Source organism: Rhinopithecus roxellana, chromosome 20 (genome assembly GCF_007565055.1).
Source record: "Rhinopithecus roxellana isolate Shanxi Qingling chromosome 20, ASM756505v1, whole genome shotgun sequence".
Lineage (NCBI taxonomy): Eukaryota > Metazoa > Chordata > Mammalia > Primates > Cercopithecidae > Rhinopithecus > Rhinopithecus roxellana.
This window is the reverse complement of record NC_044568.1, coordinates 25882091-25899466: the sequence shown is the minus strand read 5'-3', so window position 1 is coordinate 25899466 and position 17376 is coordinate 25882091. Positions and strand designations below refer to the sequence as shown.

The 17376-nt window shown below is 46.9% G+C and overlaps 1 protein-coding gene and 1 non-coding gene across 8 annotated transcripts in view; both read right to left on the bottom strand.

The window, feature by feature from the left end:
• ZFP90 (ZFP90 zinc finger protein) overlaps nucleotides 1-13738 on the bottom strand; it is a 36982-nt gene extending 23244 nt beyond the window's left edge. For 2 of the 7 annotated variants that reach the window (XR_746997.2, XM_010355040.2), the window contains exons 1-2: nucleotides 7078-7268; nucleotides 6737-6804 (exon numbers count right to left, since the gene is read on the bottom strand). Coding sequence is in view for 6 of the 7 variants with exons in the window: in XM_010355040.2 (XP_010353342.1) it covers nucleotides 6737-6769 (33 nt within the window). In the remaining variant the exon portion in view is untranslated. Of the gene's footprint in view, nucleotides 1-6736; nucleotides 6805-7069; nucleotides 7338-13714 lie in introns of those variants that run through there. The other 5 variants (XM_030925024.1, XM_030925020.1, XM_030925021.1 and 2 more) reach the window with 4 other exon arrangements.
• Nucleotides 11642-11786, bottom strand: LOC115895387. Its single transcript, XR_004055584.1, has one exon. It is a non-coding gene; the product is annotated as a U4 spliceosomal RNA (small nuclear RNA).
• Nucleotides 13739-17376: the final 3638 nt, after the last annotated feature.

The following is a 17376-nucleotide window of genomic DNA, read 5'->3' as shown; positions in this document are numbered from 1 at the left end:
GAAGCAAAATGGCAGTTGCAGGGACTGGAAGAAAGAATGAAGGGTTATTGTTTAATGGATTATAGTTTTCAGTTTTACAAGATGAAGAGTTTTGAAGATGGATAGTGGTGATGACTGCACTACATATGAATGTATTTAATACCACTGAACTGTACACTTAAAATTAGTTAAGATTGTCTTATGTGTATTTTATCAAAATTTTTAAAAATTGAAAAAGATTATGTCAAAGCTAAAAAGTCTCTAATATTATATATGCTCACATATATACTTTATTTATATACTTTATTTATTTATACAGTAAGATATACTTTATTTATTTGTTTTGAGACAGAGTCTTGCTGCGTCTCCCAGGCTGGAGCGCAGTGGCGCAATCTTGGCTCACTGTAACCTCCACCTCCCGGGCTCAAGCGATTCTCATGTCTCAGCCTCCCAAGTAGCTGGGATTACAGGCGTGTGCCGTCCCACCCAGCTAATTTTTGTAGTTTTAGTAGAGATGGGGTTTCACTATGTGGCCCCGGCTGGTCTTGAACTCCTGGGCTCATGCAATTTGCCCACCTCAGCCTCCCAAAGTGCTGGGATTATAGGTGTGAGCCACTGTACCTGGCCATAAGATATACTTTAATAAAAGTAATACAACACGGAAAAGTAAGGAAAATAATCTTATTTTTGAAACAGGTTTTTTTTTTTTGAGACAGAGTCTTGCTCTGTCGCCCAGGCTGGAGTGCAGTAGCACGATCTTGGCTCACTGAAAGCTCTGACTCCCGGGTTCACGCCATTCTCCTGCCTCAGCCTCCCGAGTAGCTGGGACTACAGGCGCCTGCCACCACGCCCGGCTAATTTTTTCGTATTTTTAGTAGAGACGGAGTTTTACCATGTTGGCCAGGATGGTCTCGATCTCCGGACCTCGTGATCTGCCCGCCTCAGCCTCCCAAAGTGCTGGGATTACAGACGTGAGCCACCACACCCGGCCTGAAACAGTTCTAAGAGGAACAGGTTTTGACATCCTAACATCCGAAAGACAAATTTTTCAAAAACTGTTCAGTGCAAATCATATTGTTTCATATAATCATTTTATCGGAAAATAAAATGGGGTCATTGTGACTGAGAAATATAATTTGTGCTATATTAGGAGCAGAAAGTATAAAATTGCTGCTTCAACTTAAGCGGTTATGAATGATCACGTTACGTCGTGTTTAGTCTGGGCAAGGGGTTGAAGGGAGGAGTCAAATGGCCTTACTCTAAAGGAGCACAAAGCCTGGTACAGAGAAGGCTGGGTAAATGCACCACTCCATTCCATGTAAGAACAGTATTATAATAGGTGTGCACGGGCCAGGCGCGGTGGCTCACACCTGTAATCCCAGCACTTTGGGAGGCCAAGGCGGACAGATCAAGAGGTCAAGAGATTGAGACCATCCTGGCTAACACGGTGAAACCCCTTCTCTACTAAAAATACAAAAAATTAGCTGGCCGTGGTGGCACGTGCCTGTAGTCCCAGCTACTCGGGAGGCTGAGGCAGGAGAATTGCTTGAACCTGGGAGGCGGAGGTTGCAGTGAGCTGAAATCACACCACTGCACTCCAGCCTGTGCGACAGAGTGAGCCTCCGTCTCAAAAAAAAAAAAGAAAAAAAAAGGTGTTCACAGATGTTATGGGCACATATAGGAGCAGTACCTAACCTTACACAGGGGAAGGTGCAATCTGTGCTAAGGCTTAGAGACCACCTCCTGCTAGCTCAGGTCAAAGCTGAGAAGGGGAACCTCTGGACAGAGGAAGCTCAGACATCCTTGACCACAAACATCCTGACCTGATTCAGCTCGTCTGGTTTCCCCTGGTGGCCCCAGGAGCATCTTATCTGAGTTTGGGTGACCTAAGCCAGGTTTTGCTGGGTCTGTTCACCCTGATCTAACCAGAGCTTTTGGGATCCAGAGTCAACAGAGACCAGGCCATGACCCCTCCTCCCCATTTCCTATCAAGGAAATCTCTTCTCTAACATGAAGAGATCTGGTCTCCATATGTAGCATTTTTCTTATAAAACTTCCCTCATTTCTCTTTTCTTTCTGTTTTAATTTTAAATTTTTTTTTTTTTTTGAGATGGGATCTCTCTCTGCTGCCCAGGCTGGAGTGCAGTAGTGCAATCATAGCTCACTGTAGCCTCAAACTCCTGAGCTTAAGTGATCCTCCCACCTCAGCCTCCCAAGTGGCTGGCACTATAGGTGTGTGTGCCACTACACCTAGCTTAAAACTTCTCTCATTTCTCACTGTTCTGGTGGCTTCAAATTTAAGAATGGCAAATGCCTTTTTTGTTTCCTAACTAAAAATGTAGTACACGTGTGATGAAAAAAAGGCAAGCCAATGGGGTGGCTCACACCTGTAATCCCAGCATTTTGGGAGGCTGAGGCGGGTGGATCACTTGAGGTCAGGAGTTTGAGACCAGTCTGGCCAACAGAGTAAAACCCCTCTCTAGTAAAAATACAAAAAATGAGTTGGGTGTGGTGGCGCACACCTGTAATCCCAGCTACTTGGGAGGCTGAGACAGGATAATTGCTTGAACCCGGGAGGCGGAGGTTGTAGTGAGACGAGACTGCACCACTGCACTCCAGCCCAGGTGACAGAGCGAGACTCCATCCCCCCTCAAAAAAAAGGGGCAGGCCAGACGCAGTGGCGCACGCCTAAAATCTTAGTACTTTGGGAGGCTGAGGTGGGCAGATCACGAAGTCATGAGATCGAGACCATCCTGGTCAACATGGTGAAACCCCATCTCTACTAAAAACACAAAAATTAGCTGGGCATGGTGGTGCATGCCTGTAATCCCAGTTACTCGGGAGGTGGAGGCAGGAAAATCGCTTGAACCAGGGAGTTGGAGGTTGCGGTGAGTCAAGATCACGCCCCTGCACTCCAGCCTGGCGATAGAGCAAGACTCCATCTCAAAAAAAAAAAAAAAAAAAAGAAAAAAGAAAAAAAAGAAAAGAAAGAAAAGCAAATGAGGATGCATAATGTTTACATAGACATTGCTACTAATGATCCTATAGATACATAGCTATATCTATGTAAACATTCTAAATGGGTATCCCAGCTCCTCCATCTCTGCTCCCAGTCCCATCCTGCTTCAGATGGAGCCAGTTCAGGAATTTGTTAACTATGCTCAGGGGAAAGGTCCCACTCATCAAAACACCTCTCCAAAGGAACTATTATCAAATATAATATCAAACTTTTTCTCCTAGGATTCATCACTCATGGCAATCTTTAAAAAAATCTAAGAAGTCGTATTAGTTCCCTGCCCCAAATCATCAGCTCAAGCTACACTGGCCTCTTTGTTGCTCCTTGAATACACCAGACACACATCCTGCCGCTAGGCTGTTCCCTCTGCCCAGAGCATTCTTCCTCTAGACATCAACTCCCTCATCTCCTTCAAGTCTGCTCAGATGTCACCATCTCAATAAGGATAAGGCTTACCCTGACCACATCATTTTAAATTGCACCCCACTACAAAACCCCCACCTCCCCACTCAATCGCCCTTACCTTTCTCTACCTTTTTTCCCATTTGAGATACTACTGCCATCTAGGATACCACACAATTTACTTATTTACTGAATTCTTGTCTGCCCTCTTTAGAAGGTAAGCTCCTTGAGAGCAGAGTCCTTTCTAATTTTGTTCACTGAAGTATCCCAACTGCCTAGAAAAGTGCCTGACACATCAGTGACTATCTGGTGAATGAGCAGATGAATGAATGACGAATGAATGAATGAGTTACAAGGCCAAAAAGAACAAGTCCAAACTCCTTCCATTCTCCTCTACCCACTGCCAGCAGCCCATAGCTGATGTTACACAGAACAATGCTTTAATGAACATGCCCCCCCCATCTTCTTGCCTCCCAACTCGCCTGATTCACCAAGTCAATCAACTCTACTCTCTCCCTTTTGTTTTTTGGGTTTTGTTTTGTTTTTTGAGATGGAGTCTCACTCTGTCACCTAGGCTGGAAGGCAGTGGTGGGATCTCAGTTCATCGCAAACTCTACCTCCCAGGTTCAAGTGATTCTCCTGCCTCAGCCTCCCTAGTAGCTGGGACTACAGGCGCCTGTCACCGTGCCTGGGTAATTTTTGTATTTTTAATGAAGACAGAGTTTCACCATGTTGGCCAGGCTGGTCTTGAACTCCTGACCTCAAGTGATCCGCCTGCCTCGGCCTCCCAAAGTACTGGGATTACAGACCCCTTTTGTTTTCACCTGCTTAGGCTCTGCTCCTATTCAAAGGTGAAAACTGCACTGACTTCTTCCCACTGGCAGAATGTCCTGGCCCCTCTCTTAACTCCAAGCAGCCTCTGGACCTCTGCAGCAACACGTGACACCAGCTCTCTTGTGCTCTACTTCTGCAGAAGACTATCTGCTTCCACTAAATCAACTTTACAGTTAAGCAGTCACAGGACTCATTACTCATCTTTGCATTCCCCTGAAGGCCATGCTCAGAGAAGGGGAACCACTGCTAAAGGAAAATTTCTGCCTGAAAAGCCCCATTTAGGACCAGTATTCTGTTCCGTCCTTCATCCCTGGTTATCATCTGCAGCCTGAGTTAGATAACCCACGTGGACATCATCAGGCCATTCAATGAGAATGCAACTGAGCCATGGTGTTCGGGGAACATAGCTTTAAAAGTAAAGTTTACAGTGGTCCTTAAAATTCACTGCTCAGAACATGAATCCACTTTCACCACTAAAAAGGTAACCTCCCACCACGGAAAAGACTGGAGTCCCTGATGAGGTGTTAAGTCATCTAATTCTCACAAGCCTATGGAGGACACTTTGCATGTAAAAGGGATAATGATCATGATGTGCTCTGGCTGTCCTCAAACCAAGTAACTGTCTTGTTTTAGTATTGTCAGGTGTCTTACTCCTTAAGGCTCATCCCTGTAAAACAGAAACATATAATAAGAAGTAAATATAAATATATTTATTCGAAAAGGCAGGCCGGACCTGGTGGCTCAAGCCTGTAATCCCAGAACTTTGGGAGGTCAGGAGATCAAGACCATCCTGGCCAACATGGTGAAACACCATCTCTACTAAAAATACAAAAATTAGCTGGGTATGGTGGCATGTGCCCAGCTGTGGTGGCTCACACCTGTAATCCCAACACTTTGGGAGGCTGAAGTGAGCAGATCACTTGAGCTTAGGAGTTCAAGACCAGCCTGGCAAAACCCCATCTTTACAAAAAATACAAAAATTAGGCCAGGTGTGGTGGTTCACACCTGTAATCCCAGCACCTTGGGAGGCTGACGTGGGCGGATCAATTGAGGTCAGGAGTTTGAGACCAGCTTGGCCAACATGGTAAAACCAACTCTACTAAAATACAAAAAAGTTAGCTGGGTGTAGTGGTGCACACCTGTAATCCCAGCTACTAGGGAGGCTGAGGCAGCAGAATCACTTGAACCCAGGAGGTGGAGTTTGCAGTGAGCCGAGATCAAGCCACTGCACTTCAGCCTGGGCAACAGAATGAGACTCTGTCTCAGAAAATAAAATAAAATAAATAAAAAATACAAAAATTAGCCAGGCATGGTGACGTGCACCATGGCAGAGGTTGCAGTGAGCCAAGATCATGCCACTGTTCTCCAGACTGGGTGACAGAGAGAGATCCTGTCTGTCTCACAAAAAAAAAAAAAAAAAAAAAGCATGATGTATTGTATGCTTAATTTACTATAAACTGCTTTTAAAGGACATTACTAAGTTGGTATTTTTATCTTTTTACTTTTCAATTTTTTGTTTTTTTGCAGAGACAGAGTCTACGTTGCCCAGGCTGGTCTCAAACTCCTGGGCTTAAATGATCCTATTGCCTCAGCTTCCCAAAGTGCTGGAATTACAGGTGTGAGCCACTGTAGCTGGCAACTTGGTATTTTTATTTGGATTGATCTTGATGTCTCACACACCTAGCAACTACAGTCTATCATTTTTCCTTAATTTAAAGAGAGTGTAGATTCAAAGATACAGATATTCTCTGGATCTTGGTGTATTTTCACCAATATGTAAATCAATGGATAACCTTAGAGTTGTGATGCTTCTAGAAAATATCCCCTCTGCCACAAGAATAAATGGGTTCACGAATCAGCCTCGCACTAATTAAGGTGAAGGCTGGACTTCTGGGGGCGGGGGGGGGGGCGGGGAGTGGTGTGCTCTATGACATTTTTGTTAAAGCAGAAAAGGACAAAAAAAGCTCTGGGAGAATCAGCCCTGGTTTTGTTTTTGTTTCTGTTTTTTTATTTTGTTTTTGCCTCCTTGCCCAAGAAAGCCCATCTCGAGCCTCTTCCTAGACATCTTCTAACCTGGCTTCTGCGGCCCCTTACGGACACTCTATGGGCCCCGGGTCAGAAGCTGGGGCTCCTCTCTCCTCACTTGCCGACAGTCACTTCCTCCTCTACAGTGTTCCATCCTGTCACCCCACTCTCTCCATTCCTTATTGACAAAGAGTTCAAAAAATTCGCGTGGCATTCAGGACTCTCAAAACTGACACTTCCCAACACATCCAATCTCAACTCCTCCCATAAGATCACACCACACTGGCCCCCTCTACCCCACAGAGCAGCCTCCCCTTTGGGAATCTCGCTCCCCAAAGCCTGGTGAGTAAGGCTAGGAGGCTCCGATCGAGCCAAGCAAGCAAGGGAGTCGCCAGGAGGAGAACAATGACTGCTCCAAACACCCCCGGGAGATGGGATGGATGGATGGGATGCCCAGGCGGTTAGGAACGCGTTGCTCACCTGGGGCGCGGCCGTCGGAGGCCTCGGGGCCATTCCTGCCTCGCCAGGGCCCGGCTCCGGGGCAGGAGCTGGGGAGAGAGGACAGGGCCCACTCACCCCGCTGCAACGCCGACCCCACCCCACCCCGCCCCGCCTCCGCCCCTAAACCACATCTCCAGCGGAGACAGTGGCGAGGACCGCGGAACCAGCCCGGGCCTGCCGCTCCCCATCCCCGAAATGAAAGGCTCGGCGGCCTCCCGGACACCCCCCTCCGGCCACGCCCAGTCCCCTTCGCAGGGTGGTGGGCGAGGCCCGGCTGACACCCGCTAAACCCAGGAGGGGTGCCGCCCAGACCCGCGCACTCGGAATCACCGCCTCTGGGGGGCTCCGGATTTCGCGACCTCCGGCCCACCCAGAGCCTCGGGCAGCTCCTCCCGCCCCCGCCGCAGGCTCGGTTATCTCCAATTCTGATCTGCTGAGGGGCTGCCCAAAGGGGCCTCAGCCGCACCGGGGTCGGACAATGGCCGCAGCGGCGGGGCAGAGCCGGAAGTGCGCCTGCGCACGCGGAGCCTCGCTCCGCAACCCCGGAGCCTCGCCGGGCGCGCGAACTACGCTTCCCAGAGGGCCGCGCGTGCGCGCGAGCCCCGCCTAGGCGGCCTGCGAAGGCGCGTTAGGGACCCCTGCGAGGGCCAAGGGAGGCTGCCGGTGTGGCTCGAGTGTGCATGTGTCCGTGTATTCCACAGTCACTGTGCAAGGGGCTTGTTGCTAGCCGGGGGATCGGCCGGGAAAGACCCTGGTTTCGGGGAGCAAGCGTACGCCCCGTGGGACGAGGCTGACAATAAAAACGCAAACATAATGTCAGGTCTTGACTTCAGCTATAAGAGTGACACACGAAGGGCGTGAGACAGCGTCAGAGGGTGGGGCATTTGCATCTTCATCAAAAGGCAGTTTTCCATTTCTCATTTCAGAGAAAAGAGAAACTTCGGACTTCGGATAAATCCGTGGCCTCCTGAACAGTGTGCCAAGGCAGACCTACTGCCGAGTTATTTCATTACTTAGTAGTCCTTGCGCAGGATTTTGTGTTTGGGACAGGCCAATAGTGATGGAAATTTTATTTCTTTTCTCTTCCTTTCTCTTTTTTTTTTTTTCCTCTCTTTCTTTTCAGACGGAGTTTCGCTCTTGTTGCCCAGGCTGGAGTGTAATAGCGCGATTTTGGCTCACCGCAACCTCCGCCTCCCGGGTTCCAGCCGATTCTCCTGCCTCAGCCTCCCGAGTAGCTGGGATTACAGGCGTGCGATGCGTCACCACGCCCGTTTAATTTTGTATTTTTAGTAGAGACGGGGTTTCTCCATGTTGGTCATGCTGGTCTCAAACTCCTAACCTAAGGTGATCTGCTTGCCTCGGTCTCCTAAAGTGCTGGGATTACAGGCGTGGGCAACCGCACCCGGCCCGATGGAAATTTTTTTTTTTTTTTTTTTTTGTTTTTTTTGTTTTTTTTTGTTTTTTTTTTTTGAGACGGAGTCTCGCTCTGTTGCCCGGGCTGGAGTGCAGTGGCCGGTTCTCAGCTCACTGCAAGCTCCGCCTCCCGGGTTTATGCCATTCTCCTGCCTCAGCCTCCGAGTAGCTGGGACTACAGGCGCCCACCACCTCGCCCGGCTAGTTTTTTGTGTTTTTTAGTAGAGACGGGGTTTCACCGTGTTAGCCAGGATGGTCTCGATCTCCTGACCTCGTGATCCGCCCGTCTCGGCCTCCCAAAGTGCTGGGATTACAGGCTTGAGCCACCGCGCCCGGCCTTTTTTTTTTTTTTTTTGAGACGGAGTCTTGCTCTGTCGCCCAGGCTGGAGTGCAGTGGCCGGATCTCAGCTCACTGCAAGCTCCGCCTCCCGGGTTCACGCCATTCTCCTGCCTCAGCCTCCCGAGTAGCTGGGACTACATGCGCCGCCACCTCGCCCGGCTAGTTTTTTGTATTTTTAGTAGAGACGGGGTTTCACCGTGTTAGCCAGGATGGTCTCGATCTCCTGACCTCGTGATCCGCCCGTCTCGGCCTCCCAAAGTGCTGGGATTACAGGCTTGAGCCACCGCACCTGGCCCGGATGGTAATTTTTAACACAAAGATAGGTCAACTTTTAGATACAGCTATTAGGTTTATGTAATTATGTGTTATATATCACAGACATTCAGTCTACATTTCCTAGATTTCAGCTTGATTTCTTAAAATTAGAGCATCGCATACCAACATGGTAGAAAATGACTGAAACAAAATGTTCCCGATGTCACACTGCTTTATCAAAAATATGAACATTCAAAAATAAATGCTTTATGCCAGGTGCGGTGGCTCAAGCCTGTAATCCCAGCACTTTGGGAGGCTGAGGCGGGTGGATCACCTGAGGTTAGGAGTTCGAGACCAGCCTGACCAACATGGAGATACCTTGTCTCTACTAAAAATACAAAAGTAGCCGGGCATCGTGGCGTATGCCTGTAATCCCAGCTACTCAGAAGGCTGAGGCAGGAGAATCACTTGAATCCAGGAGGCAGAGGTTGCGGTGAGTCGAGACTGCACCATTGGACTCTAGCCTGGGCAACAAGAGCAAAACTTCATCTCAAAAAACAAAACAAAACAAAACAAAAAAAGAGGAAGAAAATTTCCATTACTGTTGGCTTGTCCCAAACACAAAATCCTGCGCAAGGGGCTACCAAGTAATGAAATAACATGTCAATTGCACAGGGAGGCTGAGGAAGGAGGAGCCCAGGAATTAAAAGACCAGCTTGGGCAACATGGCAAAACCCGTCTCCACAAAAAATACAAACATTAACTGGTTGCAATAGTGTGCGTTTGTCAAGTCCCAGCTACTTGGGAGGTTGAGGTGGGAAGATTGTTTGAACCTGGGAAGCAGAGGTTGTGGTGGGTTGTGATTTCACCACAGCACTCTGGCCTAGGCGACAAAGCGAGACTCTGTCTCAAAAAAATATATATATATAAATTAATGAATACTTTCTATCACTGCTTTGTGAATATAGTGCTCTGGAATTAGCAGAACGCATAATTCAGAAGTATGAATTAGAGTGGACCGGGAGGCCTGAGGCAAGTGACTTAGTAGCTGCAACTAAGGCAACTGCAGGCTGGGCATGGTGGCTCACGCCTATAATCCTAGCACTTTGGGAGGCTGAGGGGGGCGGATCACCTTAGGTCAGGAGTTTGAGACCAGCCTGGCCAACATGGTGAAACTCCATCTCTACTAAAAATACAAAAATAGCAGGGTGTGGTGGCATGCACCTGTAGTCCCAGCTACTTGGGAGGCTGTAGCAGGAGAATCACTTGAACCCCAGAGGTGTAGGTTGCAGTGAGCCAAGACTGCACCACTGTACTCCAACATGGGTAAGAGATGGAGACTGTCTCAAAAACAAACAAAAAAACCACCACCACCACCACCACCACCACCCCCCCCAAAAAAAAAAAAAAAAAAACCAACTGCAGGTGCACAAGGGGAAAAGAATTCCAGGCTGAAGAAACTGAAGGTGCAAAAGCTCTCAGATGGGAATAAGCTTGGTGTACTTAGGAACAGATAGATGCCTAATGTAGCTTAGCAGAGTGAGGGATAAGAGAGTGAGCAGAGCAGAGGTAGGGCAGGTAGACTGGGGCTTGATGGAGCAAGGCTTTGGAGGTTGTGATGAGGGGTGTGGATTTTACTTTGTGTGATGAGAGTCATTGGCTTAGTAACAGCAGTGGAATCACTATGAGAGAATAAGAGGAATTTTTCCTATTGTCCCAAAATTGGTAACCAGGACTCAGAATTGAGGATTAAGATCTATATTCTAAGGAAAGATGAAAACATTTGGGGTGAGAACCTCTCAGGTCTCATCAAAGGAAGCTGGGTGCTGAATTCTGAATTTGCTCTGTTACTATTAACCATTGACTCAATGCCACCCTTCTTTCCCAGGCTATATAAGAGTATGATGGGAAAGAAAAGGAAAAGTCCCTACCCAGACACAGTGGCCTGTAATTCCCACACTTTGGGAGGCTGAGGAGGGAGGATCGCTTGAGCCTAGGAGTTCCAGACCATCCTGGGCAACATAGTGAGACCTTGTTTCTATAATAGTAATAATAATAATAATAATGCCAGGTGTGGTGGCACACCGGTAGTCCCCAGCTACTGGGGAGCATGAGGTGGGAGGATCACCTTGAGATAGAGGAGGGTGAGGATGCAGTGAGCTGAGATCGTGCCACTGTACTCCAGCTTGGGTGACAGAGCAAGACCCTCTCTCAAAAGAAAGAAAAATAATTCCTCAGACGAGCAAGCCTTCTGCCTAGTGCGGAAGGCAGTGTTCACCCCCACTCCCACCTGCAAGATGAATGTGAGAAAGAGCACTCAAACACTGAGCCTACCCAGGAGAGGGGGAGGTTTTAAAAACTGCCCCGCTACCTCCCAGAGAAAAGGGAAAGAGAACAACGCTGTTTGTAAGGAGAGCAACCTAAATTTCTGCTGTTTGTGTAGAAAGTACAGGTACTGGAAAATAATTGGGCTTCAGCCCCCTGGGGAGAGGTGTGCAGTTCACAATGGTAAGAGGCTGTGGAATTAACTGGATGTGAGAAGAAGCTCACGCCCAGTTGGAGAATGAAGGAAGCTGAAGCAGAGCTGGGTGTTCCAAGTCAGGTATCTATTGGTTTCCTCTAAGGAACTCACAGATGCACTTCTGCTTCTGAGAGTGTGGCTCAGCAACCTTAATGCTGGATAAAACATTTTAAAAATCTTTTAAAATGTATTGATAAGCTAGAAAATTGGTAAGGAATACAGAGAAGCCCAAACCCAAACAAAATGAATAACTTAGAGTAGTAGGCAGAACACGGAATGCTAGCTTTCACCTGGGGATCATTTGCCAAATGAGGCAAACTTGAGCTCTGTTTTTCTTTCTTTTTTTTCCCTTCAGTCTCCATAGAGACTGTCAAAAATTAAATTGCCAATGTCTAGTATACTTCAAGTCATTATGGCAGTGTGTTGGGAAAAGTTTTCAATTAGCAGTAATTGTGCCTCAGATAAACCTCATTTTTGCGATACTGCCATTGCACAAAGCTAAGAGCTTTGTTTTTCATGGTCCTGTAGGCACAAGAGCCAAGTGACAAAACCCATACCCCATCCAAAGTAGGATATCTAATAGAAGACACTCTCCACCACCCAATGAAAATTAGGACTCCATAGATGAATACTCCCATGGCAGGGACTGCAAGGTAAATTACCTGTTTCAAACTTTCACAATGAGTAGGGGGATTGGTGGAGGTGGTTGGTGGATATCTTTCCTGAGAATTTGTAACCAAAGCTAGTTCCTATGTGGAATTACAACCTGTATTCACAGTCCCTGGGTGGTTCAAAAAACTGCAAGCTGAGAATGTAGTTTAAATTGGTTCTCGGCTAACAGTGCTTCCAGGCATCTGGCAGAATCAAACATAAATTCAGTCTGGGAGAACTTACCTCCAGTCCAGGCTTCAAAGGACTTCCCCAAATGTAATCCCAAAAAATATGAGCTCACAGTCATGAATCACAAACACAAAGCACATGCAGAAAACATGGAACCATGAATGACAGACAGTAGAAAAAATAGTATAATATTCATAACCTCAAATATAGGGAGTTGTCAGTGTCAGACACAAAATTTATAATACTATGTCTAATATGTTTCAAAAATTAATTTTATTTTATTTCATTTTTATTTATTTATTTTTTGAGACAGAGTCTCCCTCTGTCACCCAGGCTGGAGTGCAGTGGCGTGATCTCGGCTCACTGCAAGCTCCGCTTCCCAATGGGTTCACGCCATTCTCCTGCCTCAGCCTCCCGAGTAGCTGGGACTACAGGCACCTGCCACCAAGCTAGGCTAATTTTTTATATTTTTAGTAGATACGGGGTTTCACTGTGTTAGCCAGTTTGGTCTCAATCTCCTGACCTCGTGATCTGATCACCATGCCCAGTCGTCAAAAATTTATTTTAATAGACTAAAGTAGGGGTTGGACATATGAATAAAGAACAAGAGTCCAAAATCTTAAGAACCAAATAGAATTTAAAAAATGGCCAGGCACGGTGGCTCACACCTGTAATCCTAGCACTTTGAGAGGCCGAGGCGGGTGGATCACGAGGTCAGGAGCTCGAGACCATCCTGGCTAATACAGTGAAACCCTGTCTCTACTAAAAATACAAAACATTGGCCAGGCGTGGTGGCATGTGCCTGTAGTCCCAGCTACTCGGGAGGCTGAGGCAAGAGAATCACTTGAACCCGGGAGGCAGAGGTTGCAGTGAGCCTAGATCACGCCATTGCACTCCAGCCTGGGCTGCACAGCAAGACACTGTCTCAAAAAGAAAAAAAGAAAGAAAATCTTTAAGTTAAAAATGTAATCCGAGACGGGCGGATCATGAGGTCAGGAGATCGAGACCATCCTGGCTAACACGGTGAAACCCCATCTCTACTAAAAAATACAAAAAACTAGCCGAGCGAGGTGGTGGGCGCCTGTAGTCCCAGCTACTCGGGAAGCTGAGGCAGGAGAATGGTGTGAACCCGGAAGGCGGAGCTTGCAGTGAGCTGAGATCCGGCCACTGCACTCCAGCCTGGGCGACAGAGCGGGACTCCGTCTCAAAAAAAAAAAAAAAAAAAAGTAATGCACAGGGTTAACAATAGATTAGACACAGCCAATGAGAAAATTAGTGAATAGAAGGTCGATCTGAGGAAATTACCCACAAATGGACAAGGAGATGAAAAAAAGTTTAAAAAAGGCAGAGAGCTATAACACATCTAATCTGGGTTCCAGAAGAAGAAAAGAAGAGAATCGAGGCAATATTTGAAAAAGATAAAGGGTGAAAATTTCCAGAACTGATGAAAGATATAAATTTAAAGATTCTGGAATCCTGACACTCCAAGCCAGATAAACAAAAATAAATTTACACTGAGACACATCATAGTGAAACTGTAGAATATCAAAGAAGATCTTTAAAATCCAAGAGAGAAAAAACATATTACCTTTGAAGGAATGAAAATTAGAAGATGGCTAGCTGGGTGTGATGGCTCCCAGCTACTTGGGAGGCTGAGGCAGGAGGATGGCTTGAACCTGGGAGGTGGAGGTTGCAGTAAGCTGAGATTGCACCATTGCACTGCAGCCTGGGCAACAGAGCAAGACTCTGTCTCAAAACAACAACAAAAAAGGAGAATTAGAAGATGGCAACAATGGAAGACAGCTGGAATTATACCTTCATGAATGAGGATTAAATAGAGGGATTTTTTGAAAAACAAAAAACAGAATGTCATCAACAGAGACTCATTAAAGTTGGGTGTCTTTCGGCCGGGCACGGTGGCTCAAGCCTGTAATCCCAGCACTTTGGGAGGCCGAGACGGGCGGATCACGAGGTCAGGAGATCGAGACCATCCTGGCTAACACGGTGAAACCCCGTCTCTACTAAAAATACAAAAACTAGCCGGGCGAGGTGGCGGGCGCCTGTAGTCCCAGCTACTCGGGAGGCTGAGGCAGGAGAATGGCGTGAACCCGGGAGGCGGAGCTTGCAGTGAGCTGAGATCTGGCCACTGCACTCCAGTCCGGGCGACAGAGCGAGACTCCGCCTCAAAAAAAAAAAAAAAAAAAAAAAAAAAAAAAAAAAAAAGTTGGGTGTCTTTCAAATGGAAGGAAAATGATTCCACATGAAAAGTCATATATAGACAATGAAACAGCGAACAAATAAAGTGGTAAATCTATGTGTAAATCTAAATTAAAATTGACTATATAAAACTATTGATTATGTCTTGTGGGTTTAAAAAAAGATGAAACTAAAATCCAGGTCAACAGAAGAAAATCAAGGTGCTCCTGATGAGAGATTAAAGGTTCTAAGGTTATTATATTGTTTTGGAGGATAAAGAGGGACTTCAGTGGGTTGACTATATGTCACAAAAGTCCCTATGGCCTCTTGATCTCTCATTTTCTCTTAATGTCAGCATTTGTTTCTTTTCCTCCTTTATGAAGACCTCACAGCCAGTCAACTGAACTTTTTTCCTACCAGGGCTCTTGATTCTTTTATCCCCACCTTGTGCTGAAACTGACCTACAAAATCCAGTATCATGCCAGTTGAAAACTGCTGGGAAAATGAGCCTGTTGACAATTTTTTAACCCATTTTCAAGCCCACTTCTCCACTTTACCTCCAGTCTTAGAGATGTTCCTTTACTGATTTGGAGAAAAGTGCTCTCTCTCGGGGTCCTTGGTCCCCAATCCCTTCTAATCTATCATCCATATTTCTTCTACATCTCACATTTTGTTTTTTCTTTTGTCTTTTTCCATCAGACTTATAACCATGCTTAAATCTCTCCCTTCTGAGAGTCAGGTACACACACACAGAGATTTCTTGTCCCCAGATGTCTCTCAGCTGCCATTCTTCTTTACCCCTACCCATGTCATCTGAACTTCTCGAAAAAGTATACCATCTTGTGAAGACCAAGTCCTCATTTCCCATTCATGCCTTGTTTGACTGTTGTTTGGCTTCTACCTTCACCTTACTCTGATACTGATTTTGCCAACATGACCAGTGATTAGCTAGTTGACGACTTGAATAGACATCAGGCAGATTTTATCTTATGCTATCTGGCACTTATCTCCCTGGAACTCTTTCCTCCACTGGCTGCTAATACTGCCTTTTCTGGAGCTCCTAGAATTTCTCTACATCCCACCTTTCTCCCTACTCCACCCTTTTTTTTTTTTTTTTTTTTTTTTTTTGAGATGGAGTTTCATTCTTGTTGCCCAGTTAGGAGTGCAATGGTGCAATCTCAGCTCACTGCAACCTCCGCCTCCTGAGTTCCAGCGATTCTCCTGCCTCAGCCTCCTGAGTAGCTGGGATTACAGGCGCCAGCCACCACGCCCAGCTAATTTTTGTATTTTTAGTAGAGACGGGGTTTCACCATGTTAGCCAGGATGGTCTCGAATTCCTGGCCTCAGGCAATCCACCCATCTTGGCCTCCCAAAGTGCTGGGATTACAGGCGTGAGCCACCACACCAGGCCCTTTCTTTTTCTAACAGCTTTATTGAGATATAAATCATATACTATAGAGCTCACAGTTTAAAGTGTATAATTCAGTATTTATACAACCATCACTACAATCTAATTCTAGAACATTTTCATCATCCCCAAAAGAAAACTTATGCCCATTAGTAGCCATTCCATAATCCTACCCTGCCACCTTGCAGTCCTAGGCAACCACTGTTCTACTTTTTCTCTACATAGTTTGCCTATTCTGGACATTTCACATTGCAGTCATGCAGTATGTATTTGTTTGTATGTGTATGATTGGCTGCTTTCACTTATCGTGTCAGAGGCATGTGACCCAGAGCAACTCCATTTTAAATAGGAGCTGGGTAAAATAAGGCTAAGACCTACTGGGCTACATTCCCAGAGGGTTAAGCCATTCTAAGTCACAGAATGACATAGGAGGATGGCACAAGATACAGGTCATAAAGACCTTACTGATAAAACAAGTTGCAGTAAAGAAGCCGGCTAAAACCCACCAAAACCAAGATGGCGACAAGAGTGACCTCTGGTCGTCCTCACTGCTATACTCCCAAAAGCGCCATGACAGTTTACAAATGCCATGACAACATCAGGAAGTTACCCTAAATGGTCTAAAAAGGGGAGGCATAAATAATCCACCCCTTGTTTAGTAGATCATCAAGAAATAACCATTAACATGGGCAACCAGCAGCCTTCTGTCTATGGAGCAGCCATTCTTTTACTCCTTTACTTTCTTAGTAAACTTGCTTTTGCTTTGCACTGTGGATCTCGCCCTAAATTTTTTCTTGCGAGAGAGCCAAGAGCCCTCTCTTGGGGTCTGGACAGCGACCGCTTTCCTATAACAGTAGTGCTTCTGAGGTTCACCCATGTTGTAGCCCATATCAGCAAAGCAATCCTTTGCACTGCTTAATAATATATGATTATATGGATATATCACATTCTGTCTAGTCATTCATCAGTTGGTGGGCATCTGGGTTGTTTACACTTTTGGCCTTATTGAACTCCAACTCGGGCTCAAGTGACCCGCCCGCCTCTCCTCCCAGGTGCTAGGATTACAGGCGTGAGCCATCGCACCGGGTCTCAAAGATTATTATTTATAAAACCTTGAGTTGCTATGGGAGAGGGGACCAGCTGGATATTTTGGAGGGTGAAGCTCTCCCCATTCACAGAGCTCTAGTGGTTGGCTCGGATTTCTGCACAGACAGAGACACACACAGAAAACTCGGGGGAATTCATCGGCTTCTGCGCACAGTTCCAAAACGCCACCCCAACCAGAACCACCCCCAAGCCCTCAACCCAGCGCACCAAGGTCCCAGGTGCACCAGAAGTGTAGTCTGACTCGTGCAGGTCCGCTGACTGCTGCTGGGGAGGGGGCCCCGCCCAGGCTCTACGTCCTGAACCTTGGGGAAGGGGCCGAGCCCCTGAGGAATGGGGGTTGGTCGGCAGTGAGTCCCAGAGCAACGACGCGCGCCCCTCGACTGCGGCCCCGGGTTCGAGGCACTGCCCCTTCCTCTCGGCTCCAGGTCCGCGCTCGGGGCTAGGGGAGGGGGCGCAGGGAGGGAAGCGGCAGGCTAGTTGCAGAGGAAGCGCAGCTTTGCCTCGCCCAGCACCGGCCGCAGGGGGTCTGGAAGCCAGAC